The following is a 22057-nucleotide window of genomic DNA, read 5'->3' as shown; positions in this document are numbered from 1 at the left end:
CACAAAGATACTCCTCGAGAAGAGCAACTCCAGATTCACCAAAGTTGAAATGAAGGAAAAAAATATTAAGGGCAGCCAGAGAGAAAAGTCGGGTTACCCACAAAGGGAAGCCCATCAGACTAACAGCGGATCTCTCGGCAGAAACTCTACAAGCCAGAAGAGAGTGGGGGCCAATATTCAACATTCTTAAAGAAAAGAATTTTCAACCCAGGATTTCATATCCAGCCAAATTAAGCTTCATAAGTGAAGGAGAATTAAAATCCTTTACAGACAAGCAAATGCTGAGAGATTTTGTCACCACCAGGCCTGCCTTACAAGAGCTCCTGAAGGAAGCACTAAACATGGAAAGGAACAACTGGTACCAGCCATTGCAAAAACATGCCAAATTGTAAAGACCATTGATGCTAGGAAGAAACTGCATCAACTAATGGGCAAAATAACCAGGTAACATCATAATGACAGGATCAAATTCACACATAACAATATTAACCTTAAATGTAAATGGGCTAAATTCTCCAATTAAAAGACACAGACTGGCAAATTGGATAAAGAGTCAAGACCCATCAGTGTGCTGTATTCAGGAGACCCATCTCACATGCAGAGACACACATAGGCTCAAAATAAAGGGATGGAGGAAGATCTACCAAGCAAATGGAAAACAAAAAAAGCAGGGGTTGCAATCCTAGTCTTTGATAAAACAGACTTTAAACCAACAAAGATCAAAAGAGACAAAGAAGGCCATTACATAATGGTAAAGGGATCAACAAGAAGAGCTAACTATCCTAAACATGCACCCAATACAGGAGCACCCAGATTCATAAAGCAAGTCCTTAGAGACCTACAAAGAGACTTAAACTCCCACACAATAATAATGGGGGACTTTAACACCCCACTGTCAACATTAGACAGATCAATGAGACAGAAACTTAACAAGGATATCCATGACTTGAGCTCATCTCTGCACCAAGTGGACCTAATAGACATCTACAGAACTCTCCACCCCAAATCAACAGAATATACATTCTTCTCAGCACCACATCGCACTTATTCCAAAATTGGCTACATAGTTGGAAGAAAAGCACTCCTCAGCAAATGTAAAAGAACAGAAATCAAAACAAACTGTCTCTCAAACCACAGTGCAATCAAACTAGAACTCAGGATTAAGAAACTCACTCAAAACTGCACAACTACATGGAAACTGAACAACCTGCTCCTGGATGACTACTGGGTACATAACAAAATGAAAGCAGAAATAAAGATGTTCTTTGAAACCAATGAGAACAAAGACACAACATACCAGAATCTCTGGGACACATTTAAAGCAGTGTGTAGAGGGAAATTTATAGCACTAAATGCCCACAAGAGAAAGCAGAAAATATCTAAAACTGAAACCCTAACATCACAATTAAAAGAGCTAGAAAAGCAAGAGCAAACACATTCAAAAGCTAGCAGAAGGCAAGAAATAACTAAGATCAGAGCCGAACTCAAGGAGATAGAGACACAATAAACCCTTCAAAAAAATCAATGAATCCAGGAGCTGGTTTTTTGAAAAAATCAACAAAATTGATAGACTGCTAGCAAGACTAATAAAGAAGAAAAGAGAGAAGAATCAAATAGATGCAATAAAAAATGCTAAAGAGGATATCACCACCAACCCCACAGAAATACAAACTACCATCAGAGAATACTATAAACACCTCTACTCAAATAAACTAGAAAATCTAGAAGAAATGGATAAATTCTGGGACACACACACCCTCCCAAGACTAAACTAGGAAGAAGTTGAATCCCTGAATAGACCAATAGCAGGCTCTGAAATTGAGGTGATAATTAATAGCCTACCAACCAAAAAAAGTCCAGGACCAGATGGATTCATAGCTGAATTCTACCAGAGATACAAAGAGGAGCTGGTACCATTCCTTCTGAAACTATTCCAATCAATAGAAAAAGAGGGAATTCTTCCTTATTCATTTTATGAGACCAGCATCATCCTGATACCAAAGCCTGGCAGAGACACAACAAAAAAAGGGAATTTTAGACCAATATCCCTGATGAACATCGATGCAAAAGTCCTCAATAAAATACTGGCAGATCAAATCCAGCAGCACATCAAAAAGCTCATCCCTGGGATGCAAGGCTGGTTCAACATACACAATTCAATAAGCGTAATCCATCATATATGCAGAACCAATGACAAAAACCACAGGATTATCTCAATAGATGCAGAAAGGGCCTTCAACAAAATTCAACAGCCCTTCATGCTAAAAACTCTTAATAAACTAGGTATTGATGGGACTTATCTCAAAATAATAAGAGCTATTTATGACAAACCCACAGCCAATATCATACTGAATGGGCAAAAACTGGAAGCATTCTCTTTGAAAACTGGCACAAGACAGGGATGCCCTCTCTCACCACTCCTATTCAACATAGTGTTGGAAGTTCTGGCTAGGACAATCAGGCGGGAGAAAGAAATAAAGGGTATTCAATTAGGAAAAGAGGAAGCCACATTGTCCCTGTTTGCAGATGACATGATTGTATATTTAGAAAACCCCACTGTCTCAGCCCAAAATCTCCTTAAGCTGATAAGCAATTTCAGCAATGTCTCAGGATATAAAATCAATGTGCAAAAATCACAGGCATTCCTATACACCAATAACAGACTAACAGAGAGCCAAATCATGAGTGAACTCCTACTCACAATTGCTTCAAAGGGAATAAAATATCTAGGAATCCAACTTACAAGGGATGTGAAGGACCTCCTCAAGGAGAACTACAAACCACTGCTCAATGAAATAAAAGATGACACAAACAAATGGAAGAACATTCCATGCTCATGGATAGGAAGAATCAATATTGTGAAATTGGCCATACTGCCCAAGGTAATTTATAGATTCAATGCCATCTCCATCAAGCTACCAATGACTTTCTTCACAGAATTGGAAAAAAACTACTTTAAAGTTCATATGGAACCAAAAAAGAGTCTGCATTGCCAAGACAATCCTAAGCAAAAAGAACAAAGCTGGAGGCATCATGCTACCTGACTTCAAACTATACTACAAGGCTACAGTAACGAAAACAGCATAGTACTGGTACCAAAACAGAGATGCAGACCAATGGAACAGAACAGAGCCCTCAGAAATAATACCACACATCTACAACTATCTGATCTTTGACAAATCTGACAAAAACAAGAAATGGGGAAAGGATTCCCTATTTAATAAATGGTGCTGGGAATACTGGCTAGCCATATGTAGAAAGCTGAAACTGGATCCCTTCCTTACACCTTATACAAAAATTATTTCAAGATGGATTAAGGACTTAAATGTCAGACCTAAAACCATAAAAACCCTGGAAGAAAACCTAGGCAATACCATTCATGACATAGGCATGGGCAAGGACTTCATGACTAAAACACCAAAAGCAATGGCAGCAAAAGCCAAAACAGACAAATGGGATCTAATTAAACTAAAGAGTTTCTGCACAGCAAAAGAAACTACCATCAGAGTGAATATGCAACCCACAGAATGGGAGAAAATTTTTACAATCTACCCATCTGACAAAGGGCTAATATCCAGAATCTACAAAGAACTTAAACAAATTTACAAGAAAAAAATCAAACAACCCCATCAAAAAGTGGGCAAAGGATATGAATAGACACTTCTCAAAAGAAGACATTTATGCAGCCAACAGACACATGAAAAAATGCTCATCATCACTGGCCATCAGAGAAACACAAATCAAAACCATAATGAGATACCATCTCATGCCAGTTAGAATGGCAATCATTAAAAAGTCAGGAAACAACAGGTGCTGGAGAGGATGTGGAGAAATAGGAACACTTTTACACTGTTGGTGGGACTGTAAACTAGTTCAACCATTGTGGAAGACAGTGTGGCGATTCCTCAAGGATCTAGAACTAGAAATACCATTTGACCCAGCCATCCCATTACTGGGTATATACCCAAAGGATTATAAATCATGCTGCTATAAAGACACATGCACACGTATGTTTATTGTGGCACTATTCCCAATAGCAAAGACTTGGAACTAACCCAAATTTCCAATGATAGACTGGATTAAGAAAATGTGGCACATATACACCATGGAATACTATGCAGCCATAAAAAAGGATGAGTTCGTGTCCTTTGTAGGGACATGGACGAAGCTGGAAACCATCATTCTGAGCAAACTATCACAAGGATAGAAAACCAAACACCACATGTTCTCACTCATAGGTGGGAATTGAACAATGAGAACACCGGGACACAGGGCAGGGAACATCACACACTGGGGCCTATTGTGGGGTGGGGGAGGGAGGAGGGATAGCATTAGGAAATATACCTAATGTAAATGATGAGTTAACGGGTGCAGCACACCAACATATATGTAACAAACCTGAACGTTGTGCACATGTACCCTAGAACTTAAAGTATAATAAAAAAAAAAAAAAAACTTTGATCCTGGATAACAATTAAAAAAAAGAAAGTAGAGTGAATTGCACATAGTAGAGGTAAATATTTTACATGTTTGTAGATATACATATATATGTATGTACAGAGTCACAATGAAAAATGAATTTCTTACTAAAAGTCACTGTCAAATGACCTTGAAGCAGTATTGCTCTGTACAGCTGCCAGAATGAAACTTCTGAAATGCAATCTGATTATGTTACCTACCTGCTTAGAATCCCACACTGAACTGTTGCTCTAAGATCTTTAATAAGTAAAGCTTTTAAAATTTGGCCCGTCTGTATTTCCAGCCTCATCTCAATGTATGCAGCGCTCTCGTGCTTCCCAGCATACATCATATTTTCCATGGCATCAGGCTTCTAATCCTGTTTTTTTAGTCTGAATCCTGAACCCGTTCTTTCCCACCTCATGCCATCCCTTTTTTGCCCATCTGACTCCAGCTTGTTCTTCAAGTCTGAGTTGTAGCATTACCACCCCTGGAAGCCTTCCTGAATCTGTAGCCATCACCATAACTCCCCTGCAAGTAGAAATGAGCCATCACTCTGTGTGTGTGTGTGTGTGTGTGTGTGTGTGTGTGTGTGTGTGTGTGTGTGTGTGTGATTGTAATAAACTCCTTTAGAGCCCTTATTTCCCCATGGGTATTAACTGAAGTGCTTATGTCCCTCAGGGGGATTACCAGGTCATTGAAGACAGAGACTGGATCTCATTCAGCACTTGTCCTCAGCATCAGAGATAGTATTTGGCATAGAGTAAGCCCCTGAATGTTAAATTTAATTAAAAATGCTTTACAATTCTGACATGGGTTTTAATATAATTGCTATAACAGATATTTTCATGCATTGTGTTGCATGATTTGGTTTAAATAACTAGTCTCAGATACCTAAATAACTATGTATCTACAACGAAAAAAGAAATCCAAACCATTTAGGTTTTTTGACTGCCTTTGTTTCTATATAAATATATCTACTACTGTGTATCAATATTGCTTATTCCCTATTGAAAGTGGTGTTTAATTTTGTACTTTAGCTTCCCAGTTCTGGTGATCTGTGGAGCATTCATATGGACTTTGACACCAAACGGTTGGATCCCTGGGAACGAATCATACCTACCTTCAAATACAACCGAGATGTTCCATTTTTTGAAATGCTTGTCCCCACAACTGACACAGTGCGCTATGGGTACCTAATGGAAAAACTACTGGCAGTCAAGCATTCTGTGTTGTTTACTGGAATAACTGGAGTGGGCAAGGTAGGAAACTCACATCAGACAAGAAGTCCTCTCCAAATGTGAGGGCATGGTGGACTTAAAATTGTTAGCACCAGAAGTAATATTATTTCTGAGAGGAATTATTTTTTAGCTTTTAGCGCTTTTGCAGGAAGAATGTTATGCTGAATCTATATTGATCCTAGGAATTGTTCTAAAGTTTGCCGGTTTCTGAATACATTCTTGGAGTTGATACTGTATGAACTAGAGAGCCCTGTAGGCCAGCATTTGTGCTTAGGGGCTTTTATGTTTTATTCCTTGGTATTTTGCGGGCTGCCACTGCACTGGTTGGATGGGAACTGGCCAGAGGAGTTTGCATTCCCAAAAGACTGTTGATAAAGATCAGCCCATCCCCTCCTGCCTGTTCATTATACCTGATACAACAATGGTATCCTTGATTATCTGGGGTTTTTTGTTAAAGTAGAATGGAGGGAGGAATACTGATGATTTGGGCTTATAAGTTTTGGAGAATCCACATAAAATTTCACTGTTTCCCAAAAAAATTATTCTAAAAGAAATTTGCATCTTTCTGTGACTCTTTCCATAAATTGGCTTGAAGAGTAGCCAAGATGGATTTTGGCATGAAACTAAATTAAAACTTTTTGCTAAGATAGTGCTGATTAGAATATCTCTTTGATTCTGAAAAATATAACTAAATGGAATCTCCAGTAAGAGAAAGCAGACATTTCAATCTAGCTTTAACCTCTCTCTTTTTATCATGTTTCTTACTTATTGTGCCAAATTATTACAGATATAACTGAAAGAGATTATATTGATGTGACATTAATTAACTTATTTTAATTTAAGTCTGTGATTGCGAAAGGATTGCTAAATAAAATTCAAGAATCAGCTGGTTATGTCCCTGTTTATCTGAATTTTTCTGCTCAAACTTCATCTGCAAGGACACAGGAGATCATTGAGTCAAAACTGGAGAGAAAAAGAAAAAATATTCTAGGTAAGAATCATTATTTTAGTTTGTCCCACAGAAATTATTCATTAAGCTAATAAATGACATAAATAGTACATGTAATAAAATGACAATTGGATATTTTATTTGCTTAATTTACTTGTAAAAGTGATTCTGTTGATGGCGTTTTTATGCTAGCTATGTAGATGTCTTAGTGTTGCCAAGCAAGTCATTTATTTCTATCATCACCTTCAACTCAGAACATCTTCAATCTCTGCCTCTCCATGGCTCTCCCTCTCTCCACCCAGGTTCTTCCAACATGCACTGATTTCGCCTTATTTAAAATAAACAAACCTCTGTATATTTGGCACATTGGGTTATCTGAACTCAGTGAGGAGTAAGTATGAGACTGTTTTGGTTTTTTCTTCAGTCAGTACTTTCAGCCAGGTTTTGTGGTAGCTTCCCCACCCTCCCTTATTAACTGCTTAGATAACTAGCATAACTTTCTGGTCACCTTCACACATTTGGAGTCTGGGCCAGTCTAAGCCTCAATCCAATACCCAATTCAAAGTTCCTCCTCTCCTCTGTCATAAGCCAGGTTTGTGGCTGCAGGTACATACTGGAGGTGAAGGGGTCATTGGATGCTCGTCACTCCTCCCCACCCTCCCTGTAGGAGGCTGGAGTATGCAGGGAATGGAGAAGAAGAAGGAAAGGACAAGTTTCTTCTCTCTAACCAGTGCTCAGACGGGCCTCTCTGTGGCTGGTCCCTGCTTCTGTAGCTGGCACTGAGTGGTGTCCATGCTGTCTGTGAGGCAGGCTTTCAGGAATGGGCTCTTGTAAGCAACTCCCAAAAGAACTGTAGGTCAGGCATTGGCCTCACCACTGGAAGTTTCCCTGAGGGTGGGAGTCAGGACCTCAGCCCTCACTCTCCAGCAGTCCATCTGCAGCCTCTTGCAACTGGGGCCCACTTGCTCAGTCCACAGTCTCTGGGGTGGTGCACCAGTCAGGGCTTAGGCTTGGCTGCCTCCCACATTGCCCACCATCTAGCAGGCCCTGTCATGCCAAACAATGGTGCTGCCAGCTGCTTCACTGCCTCCTCTTTCTGTCCCCTCTCTCCTGCTCAGGTAGGCAAGGGGCAACAGATGCCAGTCTATTTTCTGGTGGGGGCCCCAAATTTTTACAGAGGTTTCTCTTAGACCCCTTCCTTGCCCCCCCATCCTGCTACTTGGCTTCCAGGGGGCCATGGGATGGAGTGAATCACTCAGTTTGCCTTGGAATCACCTCCCGTAATTATCCCAACAGCAGAGACATGGCCATTTGCCCGTCGGGTTTCTCTTTCCTCTGCTATCTCTCATTCCTTTTTCTAATGTGTGTATTTCTAATATGTGTATATTTATTTAAACGTGGCATTGTGCAGCCCCACTGCACTGGATTTCCCTTTGATGTGATCAGGATGCTTTTGAATATCTAACCTGTTTTCCCTGTGAGGGTGCCGTGATGACATTTATGAAAGGAAACTTTGGCATTCTTCCTCTTCCTACTATGGAAAGAAACTGATGTTCCTCACTCATGCCTAAGCCACACAGTTGCTGAGGGCAGTGGCTGAGACAGAGAAAGGTTCACTCCTTGCTGGAGAGAGGCCACCATCTTGTGCCCTGACAGTGAGGATAAGGGGCCACCTGGCATGACAACGTGGACGTCCTGACCAGGAGCACATCTTCCTGCAAGGGCCTGGGTGGGGCCAGAAGGAAATCTCCTCCTCCGGGCAGGACTTAGAACTGAGCTCTTTATGACCTATAGGATGTCATTGAGTCCAAAGTCATACCCTAGCTTTGGCTTACATTTTCTAGGGGAAAATCATAATTCTTAAATTAAATTCATTTTATTTCCCTAGGAGCACCGGGAAACAAACGAATTGTGATTTTTGTTGATGATTTAAACATGCCCAGACTGGATCGCTATGGCTCTCAGCCTCCGATTGAATTACTTCGGCAGTATCAAGATTTTGGGGGATTTTATGACAGAAACAAACTATTTTGGAAAGAAATACAGGTTGCTTTAGCTTTTAAATTACTTGGCGTGCTTAAATTTAAATGTCAAGGAAATATGATGTATACTTTGTGAGACTACCATAGCAAAGTACCACAAATGGGGTGGCTTACACAACAGAAGTTTGTTTTCTCATAATTCTGAAGACTAGACGTCTAAGAACAAGGTGTCTGCAGGATTAGTTTCTTCTGAACACTCTTTCCCTATGTCTTTATATGGGCTTCCCTCTGTGTCTGTCTGTGTCCAAATCTCTTCTTATAAGCACACCCGTCATGCTGGATTAGGGCTTACCCTAGTGGCCTCATTTTAGCTTATCACATCTTTAAAGACCCTATTTCCAAATACAGCCACATTCTGAGATGCCGAGTTAGGACTTCAACATATGATTTGGGGACAGGGGACACAATTCAGCCCATAACATGTGGCCTCGGTTTTTCCTCCTTGTAATTCAATGCATTCAGTCTATATTGAGTCTTTGCCATGTTTGATTCAGGAGATCCGTGAACAAGTGAAACAGTCCCTGCCTCCCAGCGAGCTTCAGAGGGTGGACAGACATTTCTAATGCAGAGTGGTGAGAGGGGAGAGACCGGAGAGATTCAGGGATAGGGCTGGGTTGAGGATGGGAGAAGCCTCCCAGAAGTGATGTTGCAGCTGGATTCTGAAGGCATGCATGCCAAAGCAGGGAAAGGGAGCGTTTTATACCCCAGAAGCGGAGAATGTAAAATACTAAGGTGGTGTGAAATATGAGCACCAAAGCAACAGGAGAGGCAGGGGTCACATCCCATGGTGCTGTGGGCCCATGAGGAGGAAACTGGATTTATCCTGTAAGTGCTGAGGAGCTGCTGAAGGAAATGTTATGGAAAGATTCCCTTGGCTGCAGGGGAGGGATGGGCTAAAGAGGAAGCAAGAACAGAGGCAACGGCAGTAGCCTAGAGGACAAGAGATGAGGGTCGAGCCTCCTGGGGTGATGCGTGTGGTCAGAAGCGTTTAGAAGCCAGAAGGCAGACCAGCAGGACTGGTGGTGTGTTAGTCAGGGTTCTTGAGAGGGACAGAACTAACAGAATAGATATATATATATATATATACATAAAAAGGAGTTTATTAAGTATTAACTCACATGATCACGACTTCCCACAATAGGCCATCTGCAGACTGAGAAGCAAGGACAGCCAGTCCAACCTCCAAAATTGAAGAAATTGGAGTCCGGTGTTCAAGGGCAGGAAGCATCCGGCATGGTAGAAAGATGTAGGCTGGGAGGCTAGGCCAGTCACTCTTTTCACATTTTTCTGCCTCCTTGTAGTTTAGCTCTACGGGCAGCTGATTAGATTGTGCCTACAATTTAAGGGTTGGTTAAGGGTGATTCTGCCTTTCCCAGCCCACTGACTCAAAAGTTAGTTTCCTGTGGCAACACTCTCACATACATACCCAGGATCAATACTTTGTATCCTTCAATCCAATCAAGTTGATACTCAGTGTTAACCATCACAGGTGGGGTATGGAGTCAAGAGGGAGGAGGGGGAACCTAGGCTAACTGCCCCATTTCTGTTCTGGAGAACAGAAACCAACACGCTTGACAAGAAGAGGGCAGGGGGCATGTTTAGTTTTGCTCACAATAAAAACAAATATTTGTTTTTATTTGAGCACTATTCTAAGTGTTTAGAATCGCTGAGCACTACAGGCACTATTCTAAGTGTTTCCCACCTGCTGGCACCCAACATCCCTACAAGATGGATAATGCTATCAGCCTTGTTTTATAGATCAAGAAATAGGCCAAGAGTATGGAGTTATGTGACTGGTCCAAGCTCACACTACTCGTAAGTGGCAAAACTGGGATTAGAGCTCAGGCCATTCGGCTTCTGAATATGTGATTTCAGCTAAGATTCCTCCCTGCCCACATTGCTAAGCTCCAGTTCCCTGGGAAATCCAGGTAGAGCACTTTCTGTCTATCAAAATGAGAGCTTAAATAAGGCATAAACATTCTTTGAAGTGAAAAATAAGATGAGTGTAAGAGGCAGAGGGATAAATGGAGACTGAAGAGAGGGTTCAAGCTGTGCATAGGTGAAAACTGATGGGGGCGGAGGTAGTAGGTCCTGAGAAAGGGGCCTCATTCACCAACACAGGAAGTCCCGGATGGAAGATGAACCTGTATTCAGTTCCTGGGAAGCAGTCAGCAGTTGTCTTCTTCCAGACTGCATTTACAACCTGTATTAAACAGGAAAACCTTTCCTAAAAAGAGAATATAATTAGGCCTCTTTATAAAGAAAGCAGTCTTTTGCATATAAGGTTTTTTTACTTTCCAAATAATTTTATCTAACTTTATCTTCCCAACAACGCAGTGAGGAGAGAATATCACATGCCCTTTGCAGGTTTAGAATTCCCCTGACTCAGTGCCATGGGGATGAGGGTGGGAAGGGAATGACTGCCAAACCTCCCACCAGGCCAGGGCTCAGTAGCTCCTCTCTGCCAAACAAATCACATGGAAATGCCTCGCCCCGGCACTCTGAGGCTCCCACATATGGCTGTGAATGGCTGCTCTGATCCAAGGATCTTTTGCTGCTCCCTGCACATGTCCCACAGTCCCACTGAGGCAGAAGGCTTGATGTCTCCTGAATGCACCCATATCCTCCATCGCATGCCTTTGTGATAGTGTCCTCTACCTGGAAGGGCCCTTCTCTTCAGCTCTTCCCTTGTAATCCTTCTACTCCTTCAACGCCCATCTCCAAATTGCCTTGCTCACAAGGTCTTTCCTTAAACCCCCATTTCCAGTGTGACTCCTCTTTCACCCGCATGGAGCACTGTGTGTGTCTTTATGGTCTTCACATTCTCTCTTGAGTCACAGCTGTTGATGTGCTCATCTTGTGTTGCATTCCTTCATGTTAGACTCTGAGCTCCTGACCTCCATCTCCCTCATCTTTATGGCCCCTGCTAAGCTTAATACCTTGTACATAGTAAGCCGTTGTTTATTGGAACTGATTCACATAGAGACAGCCTTGGTACCACCTCAAGCCTTGGTACTGTAGAGCTGAGATCAAGAGTGCCTTCCTCTTGGTCTTCAGATTCTTCCTCCTACCAAAGGAATTGGCACACACTCTTCACTTCGCCAGAAATGCATCTGCTCCCTTCACCCCTATGGCCTTGTCTTCTGCTCCTATCAGCTTCCAGCTCTCCACTGCAAGTACCATTTCCTTGGCCAAATCTTCTCTGACCCACAGACTAAGTAAGGTTCCCCCATCAAGCATTGCCTCAGCATTATATCCCTTTCCTTCAAAAACCTTACTGTGATTTTTATTGCAATTTTATTTTATTTTATTTTATTTTTGAGACAGGGTCTCATTCTGTCACTGAGGCTGGACTGCACTGGCACAATAGAGGCTCACTGCAGCCTCAACCTCCAGGCCTCAAGCAATCCTCCCACCTCAGCCCCCCGAGTAGCTGGGACCACAGGCTCATGCCACCATGCCTGGCTAATTTTTTGAATTTTTAGTAGAGACAGGATTTCGTCATGTTGCCCAATCTGGTCTTGAACTCCTGGACTCAAGTGATCTGCCTGCCTCAGCCTCCCAAAGTTTCACATTTATTTTTAAGATCATTGATTTATGGTATTAACCTCTGTCCTTCCCACTAAAGCTGCTTTCAGATGGAATAGGTGGCATGTTCTCTCCATTAGACCCACAGGGCTTTTGTTTTCCATTTAATTCACAATAGCCCAGGCTATTTGTGGATTCCATGTTTGAAGATTCACCTGCCCACAAAAATTTGTAACTGCAAAATCAATATTCATAGCACTTATTCTGTCTTTTGCAGACATGTACGGAGAGGCGAAAAATTCTAGCCATCCAACCCACAGTTCCCCGATGAGGTGGAACAAGACAACACTCTGCCTTCTTTTTCAGCTCTCGTGCTGTGAACAACCGCCCTTTACACAGTCTACTGGAGGCCACATTTTCACATTTTTATGCCTTCTGTTGGTGATTTTGCTATTTAAAATGGCCCAAGTGTAGTGCTAAAGTGCTGTCTACTATTCCTAAACACAAAAAGGCTGTGATGTGCCTTACTGAAAAAAATGAATGAATTTGATAAATTTCATTTAGGCATGAGTAATAGTGCTGTGGTCCATGAGTTCAATGTTAATGACTCAACAATATAAAATAAGGCGTTTTAAACAGAAACGCACATAAAACAAAGTTATGTATTGGTCAGTTGACAAAAATGTCATCACAGAGACTCACAGAAACCTAACCCTAGGAGCGGTGGCTCAGTATCCACTAATCCAGTGCTCCAGCCAACTTTACTAAACTTAACTACCATGAATAATGAATATTTGTTGAAAGAATGGCTATATTTTATCTTCAGATAACAAAGCTTTTAAGATTACAGTTTCACATAAAGGTATTTATATAAAGTAGATGAATCAGCTGAGTGACCTTGAGCAACTTACTTAACCATCCAGGGCCTTGGTTTTTTAATCTATAAAATAGGTGTAATTACAGTGGTCTCTTGGAGTGATTGTGAGAAGTCATTTAACATACACAAAAAATGTAATGCAATGCTGGCATTTGGGAAGTCCTACCATTGGGATAGGCAGGTCTCATTTCGTTCTCTGATGAGTGATCAAAGTGGATTTCTCTGCACACAGGATGTAACAATTGTATCAGCATGTGCACCTCCAGGCGGTGGCCGCAACCCTGTGACTCCCCGCTTCATCAGACATTTCAGCATGCTGTGCCTGCCAATGCCCTCAGAACACAGTCTGAAACAGATTTTTCAGGTGAGTGTTGATTTTAACTTAGGCAAAAGGGGGAAAAGAAAACATATGTGTTCCAAGCCTCCCACAATCAAAGTGGTGTCTTGTGTTTCTAAGGAGTCCATCTATCCATCTCTTTCCTGAGCAGGAAGCAGGTAAATATGGACTCCTGGAGAGTAGCTGGCAGGCATTTGCATCACTGCCTTCTGTATCTGTTGGTCTCAGAGAGTTCTAGAAATGCAGAAAGATTGTGCAAACAAAACCCCTACCTTTAGAGAAGGCTGCATCTTAGGTCCCTGCCACTTAGCACTGCACACACAGTTCTTAGTAGATCTCATCACTACCCAGCCCCTGCCTTTGTGCTCATCTCATACCTAACCACTAGGTCTGTGTGTCCACTTGCCACCAAACTTGGCACCTGATATGCCAGAGAGCTCAAGCTCAACACACCTAAAACAGAACTCATCTCCTTGGCCACTCTCACAAAGAACAATAACCTATATTTTGTCCACCTGTACTAACTTCCCTAAAGGGCTACTTCTCCATCCTTTATATGGGAAAAATAATAGCACCTGCCCTACAAGTGCTCAACAGATTGTGAGGCATTATTTTGAGTGGAATAATAAGAGAATATGAAGCAGCATGACTAAAGCCCCGCATACCCAACCTGCAAAGGTTTCTTAGAGAAGAGAGATTGTGAGCTGAGGCTTGGAGATGCTGGGAATTGACAGGGAGGAACGGATCTTAGGAACAGGAAGTGCTGGGTGAATGCAACTGCAGAGGCAGGAAATGGTAAGGTGTGCGCAAAGGTAGAATAAGACAGTTCAGGTGACTGACCTGGAGAAGCTGATGACAGTGATGTGGACAGTGATGCCCAAGGATGTGGCAATTACCAGCATCGACTTCTTCCAGTGGAAGCCCTCTCTCAAGAGGGACAGACTCCACATGTATACAACCTTCAGTACATGGAAAGGAGTTTTCTGTTTGTATTTAAATAGCTTATTTCTGTAGGAAATTATTTTTAATAAATTGAAGTAGTTCCAATAAGCTGTTTAGGAGCAATGCCACAAAGATATATAAAAACTGCCACATTTTGAAAAACTTCGGGAGAGTGCTTTAGAAAATACGAAAGGATGGGAGCTTAGCTCCTATAATTAAGCGCCAGAGTACAGAACAAGACATAACAGGAACCACCAAAGCTGTTAGAGGGGTTGTCTAAGCCCCTGCACACTTTTTCTGAGAACTTTTATATTTATATTTTGAAGTTTGAAGTGCATGATTCCCAACCACACCACAGATCCACTGTGATGTGATGAGTGGTGAGGGGTGTCTCAAGAAACTTATGCCTGGTTAGAAGAAACTGAATTTGCAAATTGTTTCATTTTTTATTAAGTTAAAGCAGATTCAGGGTTATGACTACAAAAACGTCATTCTTCATCATTCCAAAATGGAATGATTTCCATTTTGTGGATGAGAAGAATACAGTGAAGTCTGGGCCACTGGGAAAGACATGGTCCCCAACTCTCAACCTCCTGTGGGATTATCATGTCCATGGAAATGTGTCACCCATGGGAACATCGTCCAGCAAGCACATCACAGCTGAAAACTGGCTGTGATAGAGCTGCTTCTTCCCACTGTAACTTTACAGGTTTACATTTAAAATCCACAGTAGCTATAAGGGGAAATAGAAATGATACGTTGCAAAACTGCGAGATTCTGGGGGCTACCGGGTTGGACTGAATTCAGGTGGGAAAGAATATTGCTGTCATTACAATGGACAGGGTATTTTGCCTGTAGGAAAAAAGAACTTGCTCTAGGCCCATGGATCTCAAACTTCGTTTTTCATCACAGCCCACCTAAGCAGGACCCAATAATTCATCACCCATCTGTCCTGTCCTTCATTACTGTTTGGAGGAGAAAGAACTTGGATGTAGTCAAGAATTGAAGAAGAGCAAAATCAATAAGCTAATTTATTGTTAGCAACATATATAAATAGATTTATTTCTACTATATAAAAGAAGCCTATGAATCTAAATTGTACATGTATATTATACATAATGTTTTCAATCACCTATTAGTGTTAACACAATTAGTCCTATCATTATACTTTCTTTGATAGTCTATTGCAAATTAGTTAAACAGTGCATATATGCAGGGAGCGCATCACTAATAACCAGTCACGGTTTGCTCAGTTGGAATATGTGCACTATAAGTGACTCTTTCTTGGACCACACAATTCACACAAATCTGAGTGTTTACTTATTGGAAATGTATGTGCCAAAATATGCATCACTATACACTCTAAGGGTGAACTGAACAGCACACAACCAGGTAAATTAAATTTAATGAAATTTCTAGTTAGAAAGCTATAACAGCAGTAACTGAAAACCATGATTGGCTCCATAAACTAGTGATAATGTGCTTATGCCAAAGAATCCTTCTCCCAAAACTGAGAAATCTGCCTGTGTCTTGTGTGCATGTTCTTAGTAAGAGTTTTGCAAAGTTACCAGGCAGATCATGTAAGCCAGATCCTTAAGTAGAATATCAGGCTGTGGTCCTCAGTAAATTTTATAATGATACGCTAATTTTAATGTATGGATACCAATTAGTTGCCTTTAATTCATTCATTAAACAAATATTTGTTGAGCACCTTCCATACGCCTGACATTGGTGTATCATCCCTGTCCTCATGGATCTTCTTCCACGGATGCAGACAATGAATAGATGAATGAGATATCTAGATACAGACACACAGTTACTCATGCATATGTTAGAAACTGTATTTGTATTTGTATTTGTGTCATGGAGAAGAGAAGGCTGGAGCTTTTTACTTACCTATAACATATATATAGATAAAATTATCAGCTTGTCTATTCTCCATCATACACATACAAATGGACAGATTTTCATCAAATTTAAAGATTGGGTTTGGGATGGTCCTACATAAAATACAGACCATGTGGAGTATGTTAAACTCATGTTGGGGTCCCAGGAGGGGATACCTAAAGAGGTCATCCTCACAAGTTAAAGCAAATTTTAAACAGGAGACCCACTGAAAACAAATACTCAGGTTTATTTCAAAAGATCTCATATATGACACCAAATCTGAAGTCACAACTTCAGATTGGACTAACTTGCAAACATAGATATGCATTCTGGTGGCTTCTCCCATGAGTTACCCCAAGGTTAATGGTGATAAGAATTTATCTATTTAAAAAACAATAATGATTTTTCCAAGCACTTGGGGGTCAAGGACTAGCTAATAAATACACATGTTCAAGTTGTGATGTTATGGATGAGAAGATCAGAGAGACAGATGGGAGGACTTGTTTTAGATTGAGTGGTCAGGAAAGGCCTCTCTGGAGAGACGGCATGTAACCTAAAACATGAAGGATGAAAAGGCACCTGCCAAGCAGAGAGGGCTAGGCACAGAGAGAGGGGAGCAGTAGTGCACGGGCCTGAGATGGGAAGGAGCGCGGGCGTTCAGACTAGTGTGGCGGGGACACAGGGAGCAATGGAAGGGATGGGCGAAGTGAGGGAGCTGGAGGAAGGGTGGACCAGCAGGGAGACCAGGATGGAAGTGGAGAGGCCAGAGCGAAGGAGAGAGGGGAGAAACCCAGATTTAAAAGAGTGGAGCACAGAATGGGGTGATGTCCGGGGAAACAGAGAGAAGCAAACAGACCCAAGAAATGTGTTCAAGATTGATTGTGCGGGACAGAGAATGGGAAGTGTCTAAAGAGACTTCCAAGCTCCTGATCTGAGCTTAGGAGGGAATGGCCAGCTACTGAAATGGGGAAGCTGAATGTGAAGGAGTTCACCATTGCAAGTAAGTCATATTTGAAATATACATGAAGATGTAAATCTTTGAGAGTGGTGATCATTCGTCCATAAAAGTGAGAGAGAGGGTTTCTGTTCTTTTTCAGGTGGGTTTGTGCCCTTCTTGATGACCCCTTGGACTCACCTCAAGCAGAGGTCTAAATTACTTGAGAGTACGTTCATGTAAATTCACTAGTCAGATATGAATGCCACTCAGGCGTCACAAAACAATCACAGAAGACAGGAGTGAGTGCATCCTCGAGAATGTTTTCTGAAATAAGCAGAAGAGCTTTGATACCAGAAGACTTTGTGTTGGAATTTGGCTTTCTGTTATTAGAAAACATGTCATCCGGAGTACTTAAAAGATAGATATTTGGTTTAAAATAAATCTAATCCTCTCATATTATGTTTCTGGTTCTAGGCCATCTTAAATGGTTTCCTGAGTGACTTTCCACCAGCTGTAAAGCAAACTGCATCAAGCATTGTAGAAGCCTCAGTTGAGATTTATAACAAAATGAGTGTTGACCTCCTACCAACACCTGCCAAGTCCCATTATGTCTTTAACTTGAGGGACTTATCCAAATGTGTGCAAGGTAGTGTACTGAACCCTCATTTTCTGATCTGCACCCTCCCTTCTTTTCCATTGGCCCCCAAATCTCTCAGTAACATTGTATGTATGCAGTTTTCTGTGACTCACCCAGAAATCCCATCACCTGTTCCTGTTCAGGCTGAGTGCTTTACAACTATTTCACATGGCCAACACTGCCTCCCATTTCTCACTCCCAGCTGATTACTTGTCTTTCACTGAAAAAAAAAAAAAAAAAAAATAGAAGCAATTGGACCAGGGCTGCCTCATCTTCTAAATCTCTCAGACAACCTGCATCTTCCTTCCATGGGCTGAGCTGCCCCTGCATCTATCAGTGCCAGTGCTCCTTCTAGTACTGAACCCAATACCCTCCTGTCTATTCAAGGATTTTGCTATCATAATTCCCACTTCTCTTCTCATCTTCAAAGTCTCCTCTTTTATTGGATCATGCCTAATGGCATAAAAAGCCACTATCATACCTCCCATCTTAAAAAAAAAAAAAAAAAAAAAGATTTCTGTAAGTCCCATATCCCCTGATGGTACCCCTCCCATTTCTCTGCTCTTTGTAGAAAGACCTCTAAAAGTATGGTCTCTCCTCCCTGTCTCACTTACTCCCTCCAGTTCTCCCTTCAATATATGTCAATCAAAATGTGATTCCCAACACTGCACTCTACCTGAGTCCTGTCTCCATCTGCTCAGATTCACTGGTCAGCTCTCAGCGGCACCTTAACCTCACAGCAGTGTCCACACAACTCGCCGCTCCCCACCTTCTCCAGTGGTCCAGGGCAGGCTCTCCTGCGGTCCCCCCTCACTGCCTGCTGTCGCCCAGTCTGTTTTGATAGCTGCTCCTCCTTTCCCTACCTCAAAATGTTGGGGCCACAGGGCTCGGTCTTCAGATCTACACACATATTCCCTCAGTAATTTTGGTCAATTCTATATTGTCAAATACCGTCTACTCAGAGATGGCACTAGAGTGCCTGCCTCCAGCTCCTACCCCTACTCTAAGAGTCTGACTTGCATATCCAGCTTCCTTCTCAGTGTGCGCCCTCAGGCATCCAGCTGGCCTGCTAAACTTGGCATGTCTAAACGGAACTCTTGCTTTTCCCCTCCACCTTGGCCATACGTACCCCGGCCCCAGAGGAGACTACCATTAATTGCTCTCGCCAGGAACCTTGAAAACCCCTGTGCAATCCACGAATAATCCTGACAGCTTTATTTTCAGAATATATGCCGAATCTAGCCACTCCTCACCACTCCATCCGCTACCCCTCTAACCTCCTCTCTAAACTCCTGCTTCCGGTTGTCCATTTACCCTGTTCAAAGGGACCAAGCTCTGCCCTCTGCACAGCAGCCAACCATGGGCCCTGTTGAGACCCTCCTGAGGCTGCTTCCAGCACCTGCCTGTGTTGAGTCTCTGAGTGATCTGGTTCCGGGCTCCCTCTCCCTTTCATTGCCTACCACTTTCCTCCTTGCTACTGCCACCTCCTTGCCATTCCTGAAATCGGACCTGCCCAGGGACCTCTGTATGTCACTTGCAATGCTCTGACACCAGATACGCACATGGCTCACTTTCCCTGCTCAAAGTCACCTCCTCAGCAAGACTTTCCCATGTCCCTTCATAGCTCCTATTACCTGTAATCATATCGCACATATTTCTCTGCATATATGTGTGTTTATGTATCTGTCTCTCCCATTAGGACGTCAGCTTCCCAAGGGCTGTATGCTTAGTTCACCACTGTATCCCAGTGCCTAACTGGGCCTGGCACTGAATGAATGTATGTCTAGACGAATAAACAAATCTCCCCTGATTTTGTATACAAGGACACTATCTCTTAGTTGCTCCATGATCTGCTTCATTCCCTGACTCCCCATCCAGTGCCCTTTGTTCTACACCACTCTTAATTTTTTTTTTTTTTTTTTTGAGATAGGGTTTCACTCTTGTTGCCCAGGCTGGGGTGCGGTGGCGCGATCTCGGCTCACTGCAACCTCCACCTCCTGTGTTCAAGCGATTCTCCAGCCTCAGCCTCCCAAGAAGCTTGAATTACAGGTGCACACCACCATGCCCAGCTAATTTTTGTATTTTTAGTAAAGACGGGGTTTTGCCATGTTGGTCAGGCTGGTTTTGAACTACTGACCTCAGGTGATCCACCTGCCTCGACCTCCCAAAGTGCTGAGATTACAGGCGTGAGCCACTGTGCCCAGCCAATATTTTTTTTCTCTAAAAAGATTCTAACTAACATTTATAAGTTTGTTTTTAATATCTGCAAAGTAGCCAAAGTAGAAGCTGCGGAGTGCTTTCCTGTGAAGCAATGACTGGCCTCTTTGACAGCTAGCTCTCCTTCCTGTCTTCATCACAATCTAAGTCATTACCTGTTGTGCATTAACAAGTCTGGGAATGAACTAAGAGATGCTGGCCCATGGCAGGAGCTTAGGCATTAAGGACCCTGCAAACCCGTCCTGCTCCTCCCTAATGCACAGTTCTCACACAGGTTCCTGGTCTTCCCAACTCCCGATTTGAAAGCTCTGTCACTCTTTTCTTTTTCTTCCTCCTTCAGGAGCCTGAAGGACTCTCAAAGCTGGCACACCATCCTTGCCACAGGATGACAAAATAATTTGTTTTCCTCTTCCTCCACTGAAATCATGCCCTCTTATACTAGCAGTTTAGTCCTGCTATTCATGAACTCAATTTTCCTAGAAAACATTAGAATATGACTTCATTTCTTTCATGAACTGCTTCACACTCACTTACTGATCCTCAGACATTGTCTAATCTTGTCATTTATTTATTATCCTTCCCCATTGCCTTTCTATTCCTATTTTTAAGATAATTTTTGAGCTTCAAAATTCAGGATCCACTTTATTTCTGAAATGACACATCATACTATACACAGGAAATTCCAATGTTGAATCTCTTTCTCCTTGGTTCCGCATTTCATTAAAAGTCCTAGAAATTTCCTTATTTCTACAAATATTAACTGAAAATAATTAAAACTTCAAGCATTTGGGAGGGGGGAGGGATAGCATTAGGAGATATACCTAATGTAAATGACGAGTTGATGGGTGCAGCACACCAACATGGCACATGTATACGTATGTAACAAACCTGCACGTTGTGCACATGTACCCTAGAACATAAAGTACGATAAAAACAAAAACTTCAAGCATTTCAAGAAACATATATGTCAAACACACACACAAACACAAACATGAGATGCAAAAAACAGGTAGCATCATTATCTACAGAAATACCCTAGTATTCCAAAGCAACATGAGCAGTACCTACCATGCTGTGTGGTACCCACTCTCTGCTGTGTGTGTCCACATGCACAGTAGACACTCTCCCTGCCCCCGTCTACAGTGTGAGGAGCCCCATATTGGTGGTCTCTGTGGAGAAGTACCATTTCCAGAAATTCCTGTACATTGTTGCTTTGATTGTAACTTGAAATTATTAGAACTGTGTTTGCAATAACAATTTACACTAATGAAATGAGTACTCAGAATAATCTTAGTAGAAGCCGGAAGGGCCAGGGGTATTTGGTGAGGACTGACATTGGGAAAGAGAGAGAAATGGGAGTTTCAAAAACAGTATAAGCCTTGGGAGGAGGAAAGTTGCAAGGTAAGTAAATACATATACTTCGGTCTATTTTAAAGTAACGTGAGGCCCTTCACTTAGCATATTGCAGCTCATGTAACAATGGGATCCACTTGCTTACATGGTGGAGTCTGACCACTTCACATGCTCAGTTAAAGAAACATCACAAAACAGGGACAGAAATGTCTTTGTCAAATAATGTATCCCAATGTTGTTATCGAAAAATGAGGTCACTATTCATATATGAGTATATCCACCGGGGAAGCAGTCATTTTTGGCAATGTGAGGGTGAAGTTGTACTTAAGGATTTCCTAATTAAACTATTACTGGAGATTCTACAAATGTAGAATTTTTCTTTTTTTTTTTTTCTTTTCTTAAAAAACAGGTATCCTCCAATGTGATCCAGGAACAATAAGAGAAGAAATTCAGATATTTAGACTCTTTTGCCATGAGTGCCAAAGAGTCTTCCACGATCGCTTGATTAATAATGAAGATAAGCAATATTTCCATGTTATTCTGACAGAAATGGCCAGTAAATATGAATCTTTACCTATTCTTTTTTTTTACTTGATTAGAAAAGCAATTTGGTTTCCACAAAGAACAATCAACACAAAAAGAATTTTCATAA

At 41.9% G+C, this 22057-nt stretch overlaps 1 protein-coding gene across 1 annotated transcript in view; it reads left to right on the top strand.

Moving 5' to 3' along the window:
- Window positions 1-22057, top strand: part of DNAH6 (dynein axonemal heavy chain 6) — a 367549-nt gene that overhangs the window by 213539 nt on the left and 131953 nt on the right. Inside the window, exons 38-43 of the mRNA XM_005575454.5 lie at window positions 5499-5720; window positions 6543-6690; window positions 8537-8694; window positions 13328-13459; window positions 17673-17844; window positions 21815-21961. Coding sequence (XP_005575511.2) covers window positions 5499-5720; window positions 6543-6690; window positions 8537-8694; window positions 13328-13459; window positions 17673-17844; window positions 21815-21961 — 979 coding nt within the window. The remainder of the gene's footprint in view (window positions 1-5498; window positions 5721-6542; window positions 6691-8536; window positions 8695-13327; window positions 13460-17672; window positions 17845-21814; window positions 21962-22057) is intronic.

This window comes from Macaca fascicularis, chromosome 13 (assembly GCF_037993035.2).
Source record: "Macaca fascicularis isolate 582-1 chromosome 13, T2T-MFA8v1.1".
NCBI classification, from domain to species: domain Eukaryota; kingdom Metazoa; phylum Chordata; class Mammalia; order Primates; family Cercopithecidae; genus Macaca; species Macaca fascicularis.
Note: the sequence above shows the minus strand (reverse complement) of the source record. Positions and strands in the feature narration are given on the sequence as shown.